Source organism: Gobio gobio (genome assembly GCF_949357685.1).
Source record: "Gobio gobio genome assembly, chromosome: 22".
NCBI lineage: Eukaryota > Metazoa > Chordata > Actinopteri > Cypriniformes > Gobionidae > Gobio > Gobio gobio.
The window spans coordinates 18692022-18713289 of NC_137118.1; the positions used below are offsets into that span (position 1 = coordinate 18692022).

A 21268-nucleotide genomic window follows, 5' to 3' on the forward strand; every position below is an offset into this window, starting at 1 on the left:
AATGCGCACTCACCCATCTGTTCGCCCCCATGGGCATGCTGGTCTGAAAAAGAGGTGTGTTGAGGCGTATTGTTGGCGTGTTTCTATTTTGAGGCAAGTGAAAACGACCGTGCCATTGACCAACAAAAACCTGGTCTTAAGTCAATATTGCAGTATATATATATTTTTTTTTAAAGGATACGTTAGTAGTATGTGCCTATAGGTGGGTACACAGCGTGTGTACACTCTGCTTATTACACACACAGGGACGTGCAGCAGCACACAAACATTTTTAAATATTAAAAATAAAAGGATTCAGTCTTTCCGCTCGCAAATTCCACCATGTAAATAGTGAATCAGCCATGGTGGCTTTTGGGACATGATACTCTGATTGGTTTTAATGCACATTATACCCAAAACAAACCCATGACTCTTTAAGAGAGTAGAAAGAACCATTTTGGACCATGCACCCGGCGTTATAGTCATGCGCTTGGATTGTTAAAACCTCAAAGTTTAAACCAAACACGCATACAATGATATGAATCTGTTAGTGCCTTCTTTCACAAAGAATTTCAAGTTTAATACTGTTATATTATACAAATATTTGCAAAAAGCAAAACATTTTATTTGGAAGTACAATAAAACAGTGATGACATTGGATTGTTTTCTGACAGAACGAATTCATGGTACCATTGATGCATTCAAATGACATTTATGTAGCTTCTTTCACTAAATAAATTGGTTAACAACACAAAGGGGCACTGAATGTTAAATGGGAATAAGCAATTCATAAATAAATTTCAAACCATTAAAAAAAACTTGCATTTAATAATAAGACCTTATGTAACCCCGCCCCTTTTTAGCGCTGTGCTCGCCGTTGTGTTCCGTCTTACGTTTTTTTTTTTTTTACACAGCATGAAGGTAAGAGCTTGCGGATTTATGAATGAGTCTTCCTGGTCTACTGACATTTAAGACATCCACTTCAAACATTACAATGCTCATGATAACTTTCGTTAACTCTACAATAAGTAAATCCACGTCAAATGCTAAACACAGCGACACCATGTAAATATACAGAGCTACCGCTAACACGGAAGTTCAAACAAAATAATAAAAAGATGGCTGTGTTTCTCTGCAGCATAAGGTCTATAAACATACATCTTAAAGGGATAGTTCCCCCCAAAATTAAAATGCTATCATTACCTTAAGTTGTTCCAAATCTGTATGAATTTCTTTGTTCTGTTGAACACTCGGCAGCCATTGACTACCATAGTATTTTTTTCCCAACTATGGTAGGCAATGGCTGCCGAGATCTGCTTGGTTACAAACATTCTTCCAAATATCTCCCTTTGTGTTTGGCAGAACAAAGAAATTCATACAGGTTTGGAAGAACTTGAGGGTGACTAAATTATGACAGAATTTTCAGTTTTGGGTGAACTATTCCTTTAATATTTTTAGTGAGTAATGCCCCTGGGTAAGTGCCGACCAAAGTTTTCACTGAAATTCATTGACCTTAGAACAAAATGAGTACACTGGACCTAGTGGACCTCATTCACATTCCCTAATCCCTGATGATGGCATTGACCACTGCTAAAATATATAACAATGTTTCAAACTTAATGAATAACATTTCAATCTGAGGTTGACATTTAATATATTCTTCAAAAATATTTTTTTAAATGCTTATTTAGATATGAGGAACTAGGTAGGAGGTGAATATTTTTGTTTAGCATGAGTTTATGCATGAGAGGTCATGTGACGTGACAGGTGATGACGCTCTCTGAATGCTTCCTTACAAATCGGACACTTCAGCCTCTCATCCCTGTGCCTCGGCTGCTTCTCATCTGACATCGCCCTCTTGTGGTGGGACCTCATGTGTTGCACCAGATCTGATGTCATATGGAAAGAAATGTTACATTTAGCGCACCAGTTCTGCATAGGTAGACTGAGAGGAGACAGAGAGGGAGGCAGTAGCGACTGCAAAGGAGTAGAGCGCTGTTGCTGCAGCCCTCGGGAGGTCTTGGGCCAAAGGTTTGCGCTGGGAAGAAGAGGTAACTGTTTGGGAAGGTCCTTATATAGCAAAGCAGAGCCCTGGAAGTTGAGTGGTAGAATGCTGGGGAGGATAGCTGTCCGGTTAGGGGTGGTGTCATTGGTAAGACTGGCTGACATCAGTGGGATATGGGGCGTGATACGTGGAGGTTGCGTGAACGCGCTCTTCCTGTCCTTTTCATCTGGAACATCATATAACCCTCTACTGGTGAACGCACGCTTGGCCGCTATTGTAATAGGTTTCAAATCCTGCCTCTCTGAGTCTGTTGTGCTGTTGTCATGGCTTTGTGTTGGGCTGCACTGAGAATTTCGGCCCTTGCTGAAAGACTTTTTGCTGGCAGACGAATGTCTATTCACTCCATTAAAACAAAACCTTTTAACGGACACCTTTTCATCTCCATGGGTGTCAAAAGACGACGGTTCGCCATCACTCTCATCTGTGTCTGATTCAAGAGAACGTCTTCTTTTAGTGCTCTTTGCATCTGCGGGTCGATTTTTCCTGCAGTTCTCCAGCTCTCGTGCTAAATTGTGGAAGTCTGTGGTAGGTTTGCTACTCAGTGAATGGATTTCTGGGATGGTGAGTTTCTTCGAAAGACATGTAGGTTTCTCTATGCAGAAAAATCTCTGGTGAGCCAATAAAGGGAATTCAAAGAGAAAACTCTGTTTGCATGCAGAGCATATGAAACCTTAAAAAGAGAAAGACAGATAAAAAGTCAATATACAACGAAGCATTTAGAAATTAACAGTAGGTGGTGACAAGTCATTGAATCGTTTCATTTAACCATTTCTTTCAAAAACACTGATTTATTTAGAAATCAAACAAGCTTGTGAGTGAGTCATTTAATCGTTAATTCAACTGATTCATTCAAAAACATTGACGCATTCATTAAAGGGTAAGTTCACCCAAAAATGAAAATTCTGTCATTAATTACTTACGCTCATGTCGTTCGACACCCGTAAGACCTTCGTTCATCTTCGGAAGACAAATGAAGATATTTTAGTTGAAATCCGATGGCTCAGAAAGGCCTCCATTGGCACAATGCACTGTACACTCTCAAGACCCATAAAAGATACTAAAGACGTCGTTACAAAGTCCATCTCACTACAGTGGTTCTACAATAACTTTATGAAGCGACGAGAATAGTTTTTGTGCGCAAAAAAAACCTAAATAACGACTTATATAGTGATGACCGATTTCAAAACACGGCATCATGAAGCTTCGAAGCGCTATGAATCAGTGAGTGATCATGATTCGACTCACTGATTCATAACGCTTCGAAGCTTCATGATGCAGTGTTTTGAAATCGGTCATCACTATATAAGTTGTTATTTAGGGTTTTTTTTGCACACAAAAACTATTCTCGTCGCGTCATAAAGTTATTGTAGAACCACTGTAGTGAGATGGACGACGTCTTTAGTACCTTTTATGGGTCTTGAGAGTGTACAGTGCATCCAATGGAGACCTTTCCGAGCCATCGGATTTCAACTAAAATATCTTCATTTGTGTTCCGAAGATGAAAGGAGGTCTTACGGGTGTCGAACGACATGAAGGTAAGTAATTAATTACACAATTTAAATTTTTAGGTGAACTAACCCTTTAAAGCCACAATATGTAATTTTTTGCCACTAGAGGTCTCTTATTCAAAACAAAGGCGTAGCTTGATGACGCCTGGATTTCGCAGAGCTTTTATTATGCCGCACTACCGCTTCCGCTTCTTCCGGTCATGCGTGCGAAGTGCTGTTTTGTCATATTTTATACATTATTTGAGTGTGTTGAAAGTTATGTCATAATGCTACTCTGTGTGTTTGCTCGGTGGCTGCTATGAGACACTTGTTTCACACTACAGTAAGCTAGATAGATATTAGGCATGGTAAAACATCTCGGTAAATCAAGAAAACAAGATTTAAACACTAGACTAACTGTGTTGAGCTGTAGAACAATGATTCGTTTTCTGTCGATGAATGTCTCCAAACAGTTGCTCACCTGTCTAATAAAACATAATATATTAAGGTGTTTTTGGTGTTTCCATGGTTACTACAAAATAAAACCGGAAATCGAGGGTAACGCGGGTATGATGTCATTGATAGGCGAAGCACGGACACGGTCTGTGTCCTGGTTAAAATTGCTTATTTCTCTGGATTTAAACTAGGAAACATTTGGGATAATGTGAGTACACAAGTCAACAAAATATATAACATTGTTCTAGTGGTTTTTGGATATTTGAATCCCAAAATCTTACATATTGTGCCTTTAACAAAACAAGTGACTTTCTCTTTATGAGATAGTCACTGAATCATTCACTTAACCGATTTGTTCAAAAAACACTGATTCATTCTGAAACCAAAGACTAAATATATAATGTATTCAAACCTTTTGGGTTCTTTTGCTCGTTGCTGAGACCAAGCAGTTTGGCTAGATCTCTCCCATACCAAGCTAAAAGCTCAGTGTTTTCAGGAATATCCTTTATGGCTCTGAAACATAGATGTCCGTTCTTCATATATGCCTCTAGATTTTGTTCCTCTGCATTCCTAGCCGACTGAATCATCTGCAGACTTTCGCTGGCCGCTGATGGGTCGATCTGTCAATGCAAAAGAACATGTCCTTAAGAACTGAAAATTCATGCATTTACTATTTGTAATACCAAAAAATTACATCCAATAGGGTATAGATCGGTCACATGGTGAAGAGGCTATAAGGGCTATATATATCTCAGAAACTTTAAGGTTTTCTTTCCAAATTGCAATTACACAAATCCTGATTTTCTCTAGCAGTGGTTTTGTACATTGATTCAAAATTATGTACGTTAACTTTTTTTGTTCAAAATTTTAATAATGAAACGTGTTTTTGTCTTACCCTGATTCACTATGGTAAGCCTATTATAAGTGTTTATATTTTAGACAAGACATGATGGTTTTCACAGTAAATTGCATTATCTATTGTTATTTCAGGGTCATTTCATTATGGTTGTTGTAGCGCTGATCTGGAATTTATTTTCAAGGAAGTGTCTATTTATGGTAGTTACAGAAATGTCGTCAGCTTGAGATTCTTTCCTGGTTATAGCTCAGTAGTGAATGTTTTATGAGCAGTAGGATAATCTCTCTCTTTTTTAGTTATGAGAAAGAATCCTTTTTGTGTGTGTTTTATATGTAATTACAAAAATACTTGTTTTACTGACGGTTGTTCACTTATTAAAGGGATTGTTCATATTTACTCACATTCAAATTATCCAAATCTGTGAAGAATGTTGGTAACCAGACAGTTGACTGTAGCCATTGATTTCCATAGTAGGAAACACTATGGAAGTCAAAGTCAACTGTTACCAACATTCTTTAAAATATGTTCTTCAACAGAAGAAAGAAACTCACAGTTTTGGAACGACAAATGGTGAGTAGGCTAAATGACATGATCATTTTTGTATATATATATATATTTCTGATTACAACAGTTTTTAACATTTGTTTTTAAAATACCTGTTAGTTAAGTTTTCAAATATAAAACTAGAGGTTCCCATGTGTTAACTTTTTCCTAATAATGGTGGAAATACATACATAAATATGTTTTCATCCTTAGAAATGTTCACTGTGTAAAAGCGTAACAAGAGTGACGGTAGCCTAAATTACTAAATTGAAATGCGCAATTTACCTGGAGCACGTAGGCAGTCGCGCGTCTGTCCGAGCACTTGCTGGCGATGAACGCGATGCTGTCACACAGAGAGGTGTGTGTTACAGCACAAGGACCGAACACAGCTCCTGCAGGTACAGCTCGAGGGGTGATGATGCTGCTCAGCGCGCTTCTAATCCAGCGCTTAGCATGCAGAAAACGCGCACTTTCCTCTGGACCCTGAGACAATAAGCCTGCTTTTAAAACCAAATTCATTTTCTGTATATTTTTTTATAGATAGTTTTTTTTTTGTTGTTGTCATAAACGCATCTTACCATTTTAATCCACAGCACAGATAAAATCCTCTCCGCTGAATGTCTTGGAGTAAGTCCTGACTCCTGATCCTGCTGGATGCTCTGAGCGATGATTCTTAAATTATAAGCGCAATCATTTATCTGCGGGAAACAATGACTCCGCCCCGATCCTTCTGACCTCTGGTCTCTCTGTGCTCTTATCCGTAATACGAGTCGTTCTGGGTCAGTGTCGCTTATGGATGTGTGTGCATGATCTTTTGCTCAAACGTCTAACCTGACATCGCTGAGATGAGCTCATTACTGTCATATTTAACAGCAGTGCGCTCAGCCGTTAATGATCTCTTATGGCTGCAGGCTATTATTCACATTCAGATACAGATCAAGGTGCTCTATCTATCTATCTATCTATCTATCTATCTATCTATCTATCTATCGATCTATCTATCTATCTATCTATCTATCTATCTATCTATCTATCTATCTATCTATCTATCTATCTAAGCAACACAAATGGTGAACCTTTTACTCTAATGTATAGGCTATATGAGTGAATATCTTTAAATCTCTCTAGTATAAATATATATTTGTATTTCCATTTAAAAGCACCATATTGGCCTATCCGCAGGAAAACTATAGTATATACACTCACCTAAAGGATTATTAGGAACACCTGTTAAATTTCTCATTAATGCGATTATCTAATCAACCAATCACATGGCAGTTGCTTCAATGCATTTAGGGTGGTCCTGGTCAAGACAATCTCCTGAACTCCAAACTGAATGTCAGAATGGGAAAGAAAGGTGATTTAAGCAATTTTGAGCGTGGCATGGTTGTTGGTGCCAGACGGGCCGGTCTGAGTATTTCACAATCTGCTCAGTTACTGGGATTTTCCTCACGCACAACCATTTCTAGGGTTTACAAAGAATGGTGTGAAAAGGGAAAAACATCCAGTATGCGGCAGTCGTGTGGGCGAAAATGCCTTGTTGATGCTAGAGGTCAGAGGAGAATGGGCCGACTGATTCAAGCTGATAGAAGAGCAACTTTGGCTGAAATAACCACTCGTTACAACCGAGGTATGCAGCAAAGCATTTGTGAAGCTACAACACGCACAACCTTGAGGCGGATGGGCTACAACAGCAGAAGACCCCACCGGGTACCACTCATCTCCACTACAAATAGGAAAAAGAGGCTACAATTTGTACGAGCTCACCAAAATTGGACAGTTGAAGACTGGAAAAATGTTGCCTGGTCTGATGAGTCTCGATTTCTGTTGAGACATTCAGATGGTAGAGTCAGAATTTGACGTAAACAGAATGAGAACATGGATCCATCATGCCTTGTTACCACTGTGCAGGCTGCTGGTGGTGGTGGTGTAATGGTGTGAGGGATGTTTTCTTGGCACACTTTAGGCCCCTTAGTGTCAATTGAGTATCGTTTAAATGCCACGGCCTATCTGAGCATTGTTTCTGACCATGTCCATCCCTTTATGAGCACCATACCCATCCTCTGATGGCTACTTCCAGCAGGATAATGCACCATGTCACAAAGCTCGAATAATTTCAAATTGGTTTCTTGAACATGACAATGAGTTCACTGTACTAAAATGGCCCCCACAGTCACCAGATCTCAACCCAATAGAGCATCTTTGGGATGTGGTGGAACGGGAGCTTCTTGCCCTGGATGTGCATCAGACAAGTCTCCATCAACTGCAAGATGCTATCCTATCAATATGGGCCAACATTTATAAAGAATGCTTTCAGCCACGTAGAATTAAGGCAGTTCTGAAGGCGAAAGGGGGTCAAACACAGTATTAGTAATTAAAACCATTTAAATTAGCTCAAACTCTGTGTTTCTCAGCGACAGGCCAGAAACCTGACTGATCTAGAGAAGATCTGTGTGGAGGAGTGGGCCAAAATCCCTCCTGCAGTGTGTGCAAACCTGGTGAAAAACAGGAAATGTTTGACCTCTGTAATTGCAAACAAAGGCTACTGTACCAAATATTAACATTGATTGTCTCAGGTGTTCAAATACTTATTTGCAGCTGTATCATACAAATAAATCATACATTGTGATTTCTGGATTTTTTAGATGTCTCTCACAGTGGACATGCACCTACGATGACAATTTCAGACCCCTCCATGATTTCTAACTTGCAAAATAGCAGGGTGTTCAAATACTTATCCTCACTGTATATATATATATATATATATATATATATATATATATATATATATATATATATATATATATATATATATATATATATATATATATATATATATATATATATATATATATATATATATATATATATGCCTATTCAGTAATGCAGCCACTTTATATATAGCCAATAGCAAAAAGATTCACAAATGCGCTCTTGACATTTGTCAAATTAACTAGGCCTATAAAAATGAAAAGAAAGTTTTGTGTGAAAGCTGCAATCTTTTTTTCTTTCTTTCTTTTTTGTTGTTGGTTAAATTGAATGGAGAATATATCTCGTGTTTTTTCGTAGGTGCTCGACCATTTCCGTAGGTGCTGGAACCCCCGAGCACCCACGGGATCAGCGCCCATGGCCCCGCTGCCGACTCGAGTAGGCTATAGCCTATAGGCCGAAGTGTGTGGTGTGGGTGGGGTTGGTGGTCTGACGGGTGGCTTGGTTATTCGCTCTAATCAAATGACCTAGCTACTTCTTTTTTTAGTTGTTGACCACTTAACACGGGACGGTTGTAGGCTATACGTTAAGACATACGTTTTTTTCATTAAAAAAACTAAAAACTGTTTAGTTTTAAAATCAGTTACATAAAAACTTAGACTGGCCTAATTTGATGCCGAAAAGTAAGGCTGAATGCCCCTTGACTAGTGCTGATCCTAGACATTGGCTTAAGACACGTGCACATAATGCTTATGCAACCGCTATACACCTTAATACAGCATATGAATATGATCTAGCCTGTGTGATAACAGTCAATAGACATAAATGTATAAATCGTGAAAATGTCCTATATATAAGCCTACTATATTGTTGCCAAAGGCATTTGGTGCTCTCAAATCTGATCACACGCTCTTGTACGAGCGCAACAGCACATTCAGCGCATGCGCACTGAATCATGTGTTCCTGTGCAATGCAAACCGGACCCGCTGTGAATGGAATAGAAAAAAACTTCACGGAATGAAATTAATCTCGAGTGGAGGAGATGGATCTTTGAAAACGGGAGAGAACGAATAACAATTCCCTAAGGCCGCGGCAGGAGTGGCTTTTAAAGAGTGATTTTATATTGTTCGATGGTGAGCGCGCGCTGTCATGCAGGAGTAAAATAACTGCTCGCTCCGTCCACGCGCGTCAACTGCATTTCTACTACTAGATTTGATGTGTTCCCCTTAACAACGACATGCAGTACATGACAGGAACGAGAGGAGACAGCGATCATGCCATTAAAGCCACTTGGGTCCTCCAACTTTTCTGCATCTCTCTCCTGACTTCATCTGGGAAAGGAGAAGATGGGTCTTGCCATGGAGCCTTTGATTTGTATTTTGTGTTGGATCGGTGAGTTTCACAGCATTTAATCGATTGTATATATGTCTATATTTTTTATAGGCTGTGTTTATAAAACGTGCAAACACACATGCGCACCTCTCTCTGTGCTCACCTGACTGAAATATTATCAATAACATTAATAACTCCAGTGAGCTTATTATTAGTCCTGGTATTTTTAGGTAACGTTAGCCTACAGTTAATGTTTTTCCTAAAAGCTCCCAGGAGCCCTTATATGGCCCGTTTCTCTTCTAAAGCACTCACTGTTCTCCATCATTCTAGGTCAGGCAGTGTGTCTGACAACTGGCTGGAGATATATACATTTGTGGAACAACTTACTAATCGTTTTGTAAGGTAAGAAACGATAAGTTAAACTCTCTTTATTAGTTACTTTTTTATAATCAACTAACAAATAGGCTAACTAAAGCTATCAGATGGGTTATAGAGTTTCAGGACTACCACACTCAAGTGTTGCCTGGTTCAAACCACTTGTTTGAGTCTCAGACTCTTGCACATGTGTGGAACTAAATATAAACTTAATTTTATATTACTATGTTTAACTTTAGCCTGTGTAAAATGTGTGTTTGGATTAGTGTGTGGTATGGTGACCTAGTTAATGCGTGTTTGGGCATGAGGGCACAGTGGTCAACCTCAAATAGTGTCACAGTACACCAATTACTGCACTATTAAATAGTATGTATATTTAAGAAAACAGATCATTTTGTCGTAACCACATTTCATAATTGTTTCTACTTCCTTTAGCCCGAAAATGAGGGTGTCCTTCATAGTGTTTTCCTCTAGTGCAGAAGTTGTGTTACCTCTCACTGGAGACAGGTGCGATTTCATTTAGTCTATTGTGAGTCATACTGTAGTATTGTTAAGATAAATCCTACAGATCAAAAGCATATAACTGATGTTTTTCCTGGGCATTTAGGGCAGCTATTGATAATGGTTTGCAGAAGTTGAGCGAGATCAGACCTGCTGGTGATACCTTCATGCATGAGGGCTTAATAAAGGTAAATAGCTTATTCTCAAATGCATATATTGCATATCTTGTTTCTATATGTATGTCAAATGTCATAAATAAAAACATTTTAGGCATTAGAACAGATGAATACGCAGGGTGGAAGAGCATCTAGCATCATCATTGCACTCACTGATGGGAAGCTGGAGCTCTATCCGCATGACCTTGCCGTGAAAGAGGTAAAGCGGCACAACACGTATATGGAATATTTATGTTGCATAACCTATGGAAGCACTTACATGAAAATGGTGTACTGAGATAAAATCAGTCCAATACAATTGTTAAATGTTGACATGTTTAGCATTTATATAAATATTATGCACATTCATTTTTTTAAATAAAATATTTAATAATGAAGTAATGAATTCCCTGTGTGCTTCCTCAGGCTGATCAGGCGAGGCAGTTTGGTGCACGGGTTTATTGTGTTGGCGTGAAGGACTTTGATGCGAACCAAGTAAGACTTTTCAGCAAATGATAAAACCTGCTGTGGAATATACTATTAAAACACACTTAATATTAAAGACGTACATTTTTTCACCCTATGGATACTAAAAGAGATGAAAAATCCCATAGAAGTACATTGAAGGAGGGATCTGAGCCATATAGTGACCACAATATCACACAAACTTGGGAGTGGACTCTTGACTAGCAACCACCAGAACAGCTGCTATATTGTTTATATATAAGCAATCTTATAAACACTCTGAATATCTAAGCGACCACAAAGCAGCCTGGCGACCACCCAGCCCCTTAAGAAAAATAACTATAACTCAAGTTTATTTTATGAAGTATACTTTATGTAGTAAGTACTATACTAATATCGATGTACTAATAAACTTGTAAGTGTACTATTTCTATACTGCTTGGGACTAAATTGGCCAAAATGTAGTATATAAAAAGTATACATTCAAGTATACTATAAGTAACAATACTAAAATTTAAGAGCACAAGTTCACAACTACGTTTCTCATTTGTACTGCATAAGTATATTATTATTTTAATATTTAAATGTTTAGTTTATAAATGTGTATACTCAGTAAACTACTAGTTTAGTAGTTTTATACTGCAAGTTTACTTGTAAGTTTTCTTTAGGTAAACATCATACTTATAGTTTACTATTTTTATATTATTTTTGCACTGTAAGTATACTAAGCTACTATGTTCCTATTTAAGTATAATTATTTTATAGTTGAAAAATAGCCTACATTTAACTGTACTTTAATTTTAAAAACATTGAAGTATAGCTTCATGCATCCTTTTTATCAACAGTTGAATGTGGGTAAATTTCATTAAAAAGGCAAAATTTTAAACCAAAGTCCCCCAAAACTTCACAGTCGTTTCCTCTTCATGGGATTGACATTTCATTCAGTAATGTTAGGCAGTTTTGATTTACATGCTGTTTAATGTTTGATGATCATGTATTGTACATTTGCTTGAGCTATCTTTTATCACTTGATTCGGCTTCTTTGTCTGTGTTTTGATCCGGAGATTCTGTACTAGAAGATGTGTCATAGCGCCCCCTACCGTATAACAGTGAAAACATGGATAGTCGGACTTCTCGAAAATTCAGTCAGTGGCGTGGAAAGAGTAAAATAGATTTGAAGTAAATTCCTATTTATACTATGGGGACTCATTCATTCATTTCAATCATGGATTCTATATGACTAGCCTACACAAAAATTCAGATTATCTGAATTATCTGAATTAGGAACATATCTGTTCTCTTTAAAAATGTAAAACTATGTGAAAAAGTATATTTAATTGGCTAATCCATCAAAAGATTAAACACAACCACAAGCCAAGTATACTTAGAATACTTAATTATACTTTATATCTACGAAAGAGTACAAGTACAGGCCAAATATACTTCGACTTTTCTGTCAGTATAAGTAGAGTATAAAAAGTAGACTGAAAGTATACTTTCTTATTTTAAGTTTAAAGGAACACTCCGCTTTTTCTTCAAAATAGGCTCATTTTTCAACTCCGATCTCCGAATCTGGCAATAGAACTTTTAGCATAGCTTAGCGTAGGTCATTGAATCTGATTAGACCGTTAGGATCTCGCTCAAAAATGACCAAAAACTTTAGACATTTTTTCTTTTTAAAACTTGTCTCTTCTATAGTTACATGGTGTACTAAGACTAGCAGAAAATTTAAAGTTGCGATTTTCTTGACCAATATGGCTAGGAACTATACTCTAACGACGTACCATGGGTGCAGCGGCGCAATGATATTACGCAGCGCCTGAAAATAGTCCCCAGCTAGCACGCTGCCTGTGCAAGCAGCTCCTATCTTTTTGAATGGGGAAACATTGAATTCTCCAAAACTGTTCGCCAAGCTTACGATTAAATTTAATATTTAAAATCACCAATTAATTCTTACAACTGTCTCATAAATTTGGTGTTTCTAAACGCTCACATCGTGACAAAAAGCTACATTTTTCAGCTTGGACAAAGCAAATGCGCCTGCGCAATCCTAAACGTGCGTAACACTGCCTGTTTCTATAGCAACGACTTTACTAATCAACGATGGGCTCATTCATTTAGAAGGTGGGCTTATTCACCATATTGGGTGTTGCACTTCATAAGTAATCCCATTCATAAGTAATTGGAGTGCACCATCTTCTTATATGTAAAGTCTTTGACTATTACCCACTCAGAACAACCACATAACAGCTTGGCAACCACCCCAAACATCATAGCAACCATGAACACCTCAGCAACCCCATAGAAACGCCTTGGCAACCACCCAAACAACACTAGCATCATGGTGGTGTATTTCACACAGCAAAGCAACATTTTCTACAGAAAATGTAAAAATTCAGTTTTTGACATTTCTCTTTTGTCTGAATCTATTGTAGTCCATCAGTTGTTGGTGTATCGCTTGTAATTGCTGTCATGGGAATGTTGTTGTCATGGCGATATTGTTTTTCTATGTGCATTAGTAACAGCATTAGTGTAACAGAGGCATCCTTTATATTGACTGTGGTGGATGTGCTTGTCCAGGCAGGATGATGCTGAGTATAATTGGATTCTGCAGAGCACATATCCGGCTCATTTTACATTAGCAAGATATTGATTCTGGCATGGGAAATGGTAGCAAGATGCCTTCAAGAACTGGCACACACAGAGATGTGTGCTCCTGAAAAAAAGCTAATTTCTGACATGATATGCCAGTTTTTAATATGTGTTCATAATCAGCTTATAGATATTGCAGACAGCAAAGACCAAGTGTTTCCTGTCCTGGATGGATTCCATGCCCTAAAAAACATCGTAAATTCGGTGAGGTTTAATGTAAGCAAAAATTACATTTATTACATGCGGTTTTTATGCTGCCTTCTAATTAAGTTGTATTTGTGTTTACAGATTTTAAAGAAATCCTGTGTAGAGATTTTTAACCTTGAGCCCTCCAGCATTTGCGTGAATGGTACGTCTAAAAAGTCCCATGTATACTAGATTTTAAACATTTTTGGACTCCCGATCATGACTTATTTCAGTGTAAACATTGTGTTTTAGAATCGTTCAACATTGTTTTGAGAGGAAGGGGCTTCACGCAGGGAAGAACCTCAGAGGGTGTGGTCTGCACATTATCTGTCAATAAACAGGATCCTTACAGTAAGCCATTCAATGCATTCCGTCTATTATAAAACAAAACAAGACGCCCTATCCACAAAGATACTCCTCATAAAACAAGGCATATAATTCAACTCCACATTCAGCAAATGAATAAGTGGCATGGTAAGCCACAATGCTATTATTATTTTTTTTGTGATCGCAAAATCCGCATGGCCTCTCTGTCTTTTTAGCCGATGGGGAAGTTGCATGCAGATACATCCTTAAATAAGGCCTCTGTGTTTCAGCCTGTATTTGGCATTTTACGGCAATCTCATGCTGCTCTCTCTTCCTTCTAGATGAGAGGCCGAGTATAGTGAAGGATAATTACGTGCTGTGTCCTGCTCCAGTGTTGACCGAGGTTGGACAGTAAGTGGCATTCGACCAGCTTCTGTTGGAGAACAGTGGCTCTCCATTCAGAGCTACAGCTGTTACAAGCCGACATGCAAAGGGAACGAGTTCATCATCTTTTCCCGGCGGTTTCTATCTCAGTTTCTGTTTATAGCTTAGCTAATAGACAACTGATAAGCGGCAGGCCCGGTGCAGGGCTGAAACAAAGCAGCGTGTGTGACGACAGCACATTTTTGTTTGCCAGCTAAAGAGAAGCGCTGAATGACCCACCGTTTGCCTTTCGTCATTGCCAAGTTTGTTTTGTACAGATGAAAGGGATTTTTCCCAAATCGAACAACTTCATTCATCTTGTTGTTTTATAAAGAATACTTTAGCATAGCGCTGTTGGCCTCACAATGACAAACTATGCTCCGCCTCTTCCACTAAATCATGTAATAACGGACTTTCCCTCTCTCAACAGCTCAATCGATGTGCTCATTAGTCTAAATAATGGCCAGTCTTTCATTTCAAGTCCAATCACAGTATACGCCACTACATGTGTAAGTGCTCAATAAATTTTTTAAATAAATGTATTAACTATAATAATACAGAAATTTGCTAAAAAGGTCAGAAAATATCACAGTGAACACTCTGGTTATAGGAAGCAAATTAAACCAATTTTTATTTGAGCTTTGTTGTAGAGGTTAGCACATGTTCCCCTGAAATATAAATACTATTATAATACTTTTGTAATATTTGTAAAATATTTTTAAAAAATATTTTCCATTTTAATGTTAGGTGAAGTTTTATTAATTTTGTTACATTTCTCATTTTTTTTTACATTTTTCAACTATTATTTATTTTTAGTTTATATAAATATGTTACCAGAAGACTGGCATAATGGCTGATGAAAATTCAGCTTTGCATAAATAATATTTTAATGTAAATTAAAATAGAAAACTTTACTGTATTTTGTTATTACTGTATTTTTGATACAGTGTATATATATATATATATATATATATATATATATATATATATATATATATATATACCGGTATATATGATCAGGCATAACATTATGACCAATATTGTGTTACACAATATTGTGTTAGTCCCCCTTTTGCTGCCAAAACAGCCCTGACCTGTCGAGGCATGGACTCCACTAGACCCATGTAGGTTTGCTGTGGTGTCTGGCACCAAGATGTTAGCAGCAAATCCTTTAAGTCCTGTAAGTTGTGAGGTGGGGCCTCCATGGATCGGACTTGTTTGTTAAGCACATCCCACAAATGCTCGATTGGATTGAGATCTGGGGAATTTGGACACGCGCCAAGTCAACAACTCAAACCCGTTGTTGTGCTCCTCAAACCATTCCTGAACCATTTTTGCTTTGTGGTAGGGCACATTATACTGCTGAAAAATGCCACAGACACCAGGGAATATCGTTTCCATGAAAGGGTGTACATGGTCTGCAACAATGCTTATAAGTGATACGTGTCAAAGTAACATGCACATGGATGGCAGGACCCAAGGTTTCCCAGCAGAACATTGCCCAAAGCATCACACCGCCTCTGCTGGCTTGCCTTCTTCCCATAGTGCATCCTGGTGCCATGTGTTCCCCAGGTGGGCAACACACACGCACCCGGCCATCAAAGTAATTTAAAAGAAAACGAGCTACAGTAGCTCGTCTGTTTGATCGGACCACACAGGCCAGCCTTCGCACCCCACGTGCATCAATGAGCCTTGGCCACCCTTGACCCTGTCGCTGGTTCACTACTGTTCCTGCCTTGGACCACTTTTGATAGATACTGACCACTCTAGACCGGGAACACCCAACAAGAGCTGCCGTTTTGGAGATGCTCTGACCCAGTCGTCTAGCCATCACAATTTGGCCCTTGTCAAACTCGCTCAAATCCTTATGCTTGCCCATTTTTCCTTCTTCTAACACATCAACTTTGAGGACAAAATGTTCACTTGCTGCCCAATAGATCCCACCCACTAACAGGTGCCGTAATGAAGAGTTATTAATTTTACCGGTCATAATGTTATGCCTGATCAGTGTATATATATATATATATACATACATACAGTATATCTATATACATGCATGCATACATTTTTGATTTGATTTATTGTAACAATCATCTTTTCATTTCTCATAGTCTGATGGGATAGTGATGGTCATTGTGATCCTGGTGCTGTTGGTGCTGGTGGGTTTAATTGTGCTCTGGTGGTTCTGGCCTCTCTGCTGCACTGTGGTGAGCACAAGGTTTGTTCTTTCCCACACACTTGTGTATATTAATGAGATATTAATATTCATGGGGGCTGTTTCTCTCCTCCTATGGCAGGTTATCAGGGATCCACCCCCATCTCGTCCGCCGCCTCCACGTCCAATATCTGTAGGTATTGGGACTTGAAATATATTTGAATCAGCTGAATTGGCAATGCCTTGAAATGCTTGGTATGATCTTATAGGAGCCTGAGGTGGACCCTCTGCCGAAGAAGAAATGGCCCACAGTGGATGCATCTTATTATGGTGGCAGAGGGCCTGGTGGTATTACACGCATGGAGGTAACACAACCATCCAAAGCAATCCACTGACGGCAAAAACAAAAGTTCTATGGATATACGCTAAAGTTTACAACATTGACAGGTTCGCTGGGGTGAAACGGGCTCTACAGAGGAAGGGGCGCGGTTAACCAAAGCCAAAAATGCTGTGGTCAAATTGCCAGAGGAGGAGTTTGAAGAGCCTGTAATAAGACCCCCACCCAGACCACCACCAATATATCATGACCCAGTCCCAGACAAATGGTACACTCCAATTAAAGTAAGTGTTCTGTCAACACATTGGAATTTTCGTTACTGGGTGATGTACAGTATGTATTGAGCAATGTGCTTTTGTGTATGTTTGTGTAATTTGCATTTGTAGAGTCGTTTTGATGCTGTGTTAGCATTGCTGCGTAGACAATACGACAGAGTTGCCATCATGAGACCTACAGCAAATGACAAGGTACAGTTGCCAGTCTATGTGCTTTTTCTTTGCAAAACTGTATGAAGGAACCTATTTTTAATATTATATATACACACTAGTCATTACTTAGCTTTATTCCAAAAACTTTCTGGTGAAATAAAATTGGCCATTTGTTTGAGTTACAATTCTTATGACCTGACATCTCTGATTTTATGTACTGATTCGGACAGGACTAACATCCATTTATTAGGTGCGATCTGTTAGGTGTAATTAAACGTGGTTTATTAAAGAAAATCTGTGATTAATTATAGTTAATTTATAATAAACATGCATAACGCACACAAATTTCATATTTGAATTTGATCTTTTTTGTTGATGCTTTGCAGTGTTTTGAACAAAGTACATAATATATTTGAATGGTCATTTCTCTCAAATGTTTTTTTTTCATGTGAGCTCGTCGCAGTGCATTGTGGGATTGCTCTTTTTGTTAAGCATTCTATGATTTTTAGAAGGTAGCATAATGTTTCTGCCTACCTTTTAGAACAGGAGCCTATGATGCCTTAAAACACGGCTTACTGTGTGTATACGGCTCACTAGGCTTTGGAACAGAGCTAATGCAACTGCTTAGTCCCTCATCTGGTCTGCTGAAAAGGCTCATTAGCACTAATAAGCTGCACAAATGAAGCTGACAGTCCTGTCACAGACAGACCAGATCGCACACACACACGCACTCCCGTCATATATCTCGTTATGGTGTTCCGACTGGTCATGAACTGACCCTCAAACACACACTCATCACAGACGACGAGTCGTCAGGATTACAATCATTAGGCTGACCTGAATGTCAGAGTTCAGGTTGTCATTGATGCTGCCCTCGTCTGACACTTCTCTACCGAGAGTGACCTCTGACCTCTCGCTGATTTCACTGTCACGCTCAGTTTGAGTTTAACCGAATGTCCTTCTTTGGCACAATGTGAATGTTGTTGAACTGTTTGACAGTCTGTGGGCAACAGTATATCTTTGCACGAGTAGACTCTTGGAAAACATTTCATTTAAATCTCTCACTTAAATGCCTAAAAAAAATTCTTAAGACAAGAGAAAATGAGATAAAAATAGAAAATGGAAATATTAATCATGGGAATATATACAATTTTCATGTTTTTTCTCATATAATTTCCTGTTTACTTGTCTTTGAGAGTTAGAGTTGGGAGCGTTTAACCTCCTGGGTGCCACTGTCCTCATACGATGACATTATATTTTAGTGAATTTCTCTGACAACATACATGTCACAGTTTTAGATGTCCTGTAAAGAGCACAATCAGGGCTTTTCAGCGATACCAGAGGACAACAACTTCTCTGTCTTTAAAAATGGCTGAATGGTCAAATTTAGCACTCTTTTGGACAAATTTTCAAATAGTTTGTTATAAATCAACATCTCAGGAAAATGTTATGGGGTTTCTAATCAAAATATGACTTTCTGTTACAAAACAGGGCATTGATTTCAGCACTTAAAGCACGTTTATCAGGCATTTTGGGAGACACAACAAGTGAATAGGGAAAGAAATTACATATCAATGTTCCTATAAAATATTAGATATTATTATGAAAATGTTGCCAACTATTACTCCTATTATTACACTACTTTTTGCACTACATGTTAAGAACACATTAATATGCAAATTAGATCCAGTGTATAGATACGTTGCATTGAATGGGAAAACACATAACCACATTTTGCATAAAGTAAAATGGTATATCAATTAATTCCGTTATATCTTTCATAACATAGCTGAGAATCATCTTTAAACAAAGTTTGGTTAAAAACAAAAATCCTGAAACCTGAAAATTGATTGGTGAATGATAATAAAAATCCCATTGTTTTTGCCTTTACATGTCATGTCATGCCATTTCGTGTAATTTATTTATTAAAAAAATTAACAACTGAGTCCCGGTGTCCACTTATGAGGACATAGCATAACATATAAATACAATATAATTTTTCAAAAAAAGGAAAAAATAAAAATTCCATTTGTTTCTCATGCTCTAAACGACATGACAAAGTACTAGATTCAAAAGACTTTGTTTCCCTGGGTCTTAGGAGGTTAAGGAATGTTCATACCAAGTCTGAAGCAAATAATTTTTTTTTTTTAAATAAATATGATTTTTTCATGTCAAAGATTTGCTATAAATAGGCCTTAATTTTCAATACTGGTACCTGTTCTGCACTCATGGTACCAGATCTGTCCAAACAGGGTTTGTCAAGCATTAGTGTTGCTTGATCAACCGGCCTGACCTCCATCATTGCTGCTTCCTTACCACCAATTAAAATCAAATCCCTCTCAATTACTTCAAATTATCGTAGATGTCAGTGTGACAAAAACATTGTCGAAACAATTATTTTTTACCATATGAGATGCATTTAAAACATGCAGTGTGGATGATTTAGCATCAGTAAAGTTAATGTGATATATAATCAGTGAATGAGGGCATAGCTTGTAACATGAGGCAGAGACATAGGAGATTTGATTTGTCATATTTCACATTTATAAGAGATAATGGGGTAAAGAGATGGTGGAGATGAGTTTGATTTTAAGAGGGGGTGGTGGGATAGTCGGTCCTCCATTCTCCATGTGTAACAACCTGCTTTTGTTGGGTTTTTTTCTTTCAGGGGCGCTGTCTCAAATTCACCCGGGTTCAAAGTCACTGACCAAACACAATGTGTCCTTTACTTTAAAGTGAGTTCTGATCAATTTTAAGAAGGATTGGGGAATTCACACAAGTATGGATACAGTGTGCAAAGCTGTACTTCTGAATTAAATCTTTTGGATTTTAATTTGTACATGTAAAAATCTATCCTGCTGATTTTTCCTGCATGTCTTTGTATATGGTTGAAATCACTGCTTTTATAACTATTAATTTTCTAAGGTTTTCTAGGTACAAATCAATACAGTGCCTTCTTGTGAGTGTATTATGAATGGGTTTGTAAAGGAAAGAAAATGTAAATGATTATTTTTCATTATTATTATTAAAGATGTCAATTTTCCAGTTAATCAGTAGAGATGTTTATTTAATTATTTGTTCTTGTTTCTATTTATAATTTGATTTAATCAATAGATAACATGTGTGATATTATTTTATAATTATGTAAATGGAATTTCAAATGCATTACAATAAATTAAAATACAGTTCAATTGTGAGGGTGTGATTTATGATGTAATAAATACATTTATGATGAAATGTAAAAGCTTGTAATATCTTAAAATGGTTAATTTATGAGTTGATACAGTGAACACTGAATTCTTGATGTTATTCCCGATTATGTGATTATATAGTGAAAGCTCACAGCTCGGCAGACAGAGCAGTTATTTAGGTAATCAGGGATTAATGTGAAGCATAATCAAAAGACTGTTTAATGTTTGATTATAGCATGTTAGAATGTCTGCATATTCAAAATGATAATCCTAATCTTTTATATTATGAGAGATTATTTTGGCAAGTACATTTGTGATTGAGAAACAGACACGTTATTTAAATATGAAAACGAAATAAGTCTAATTTAAATCACTGTCATGAACACAATTAATGTTAAATGCATAATTTTATAACATAAACATGTTTTTTTTTTTTTTTTTTTTTACTACATCTCCATATGTGGGACAACCTGAAAAAAATAATGGCTGGGATATGCTGACATAAAATTAATATGATATTATTATTTGATTTCACATTTATAATTGTAAGCGATAAAAAGAGTCTAAAACTAAATTTGGCCGAAACCTAAAATATTTGTATCTATTTTTAAACAATCTAAAATGTTATTCTAAAAATCTAAGAGAATTATATGTAAAACCTCTTTAT

At 37.4% G+C, this 21268-nt stretch overlaps 2 protein-coding genes across 3 annotated transcripts; one reads left to right on the top strand and one right to left on the bottom strand.

Moving 5' to 3' along the window:
• Positions 1 to 540: 540 nt before the first annotated feature.
• prdm8a (PR/SET domain 8a) lies at positions 541 to 5905 on the bottom strand (the record flags this gene model as incomplete). The annotated part of the gene is made up of 3 exons (XM_079805257.1): positions 541 to 2714; positions 4400 to 4607; positions 5672 to 5905. The coding sequence occupies 3 exons, from the start codon at positions 5903 to 5905 to the stop codon at positions 1717 to 1719; spliced, it is 1440 nt and encodes a 479-aa protein (XP_079661383.1). The 3' UTR covers positions 541 to 1716.
• Positions 5906 to 9027: 3122 nt separating this feature from the next.
• antxr2b (ANTXR cell adhesion molecule 2b) lies at positions 9028 to 20650 on the top strand. 2 transcript variants are annotated; one of them, XR_013815545.1, is made up of 17 exons: positions 9028 to 9487; positions 9758 to 9829; positions 10238 to 10309; positions 10410 to 10491; positions 10574 to 10678; positions 10885 to 10953; positions 13699 to 13779; positions 13864 to 13924; positions 14014 to 14112; positions 14409 to 14478; positions 14921 to 14999; positions 16602 to 16708; positions 16788 to 16838; positions 16915 to 17010; positions 17093 to 17266; positions 17369 to 17449; positions 20079 to 20650. XR_013815545.1 is itself a non-coding variant. In XM_079804051.1 (17 exons), exons 1-17 carry the CDS (start codon positions 9333 to 9335, stop codon positions 20115 to 20117), a joined length of 1482 nt encoding a protein of 493 aa, XP_079660177.1. In that variant the 5' UTR covers positions 9035 to 9332; the 3' UTR covers positions 20118 to 20650. The 2 variants fall into 2 exon arrangements, 1 of the variants encoding a protein (XP_079660177.1); XM_079804051.1 differs by having other exon boundaries at positions 9035 to 9487; positions 16602 to 16697.
• Positions 20651 to 21268: the final 618 nt, after the last annotated feature.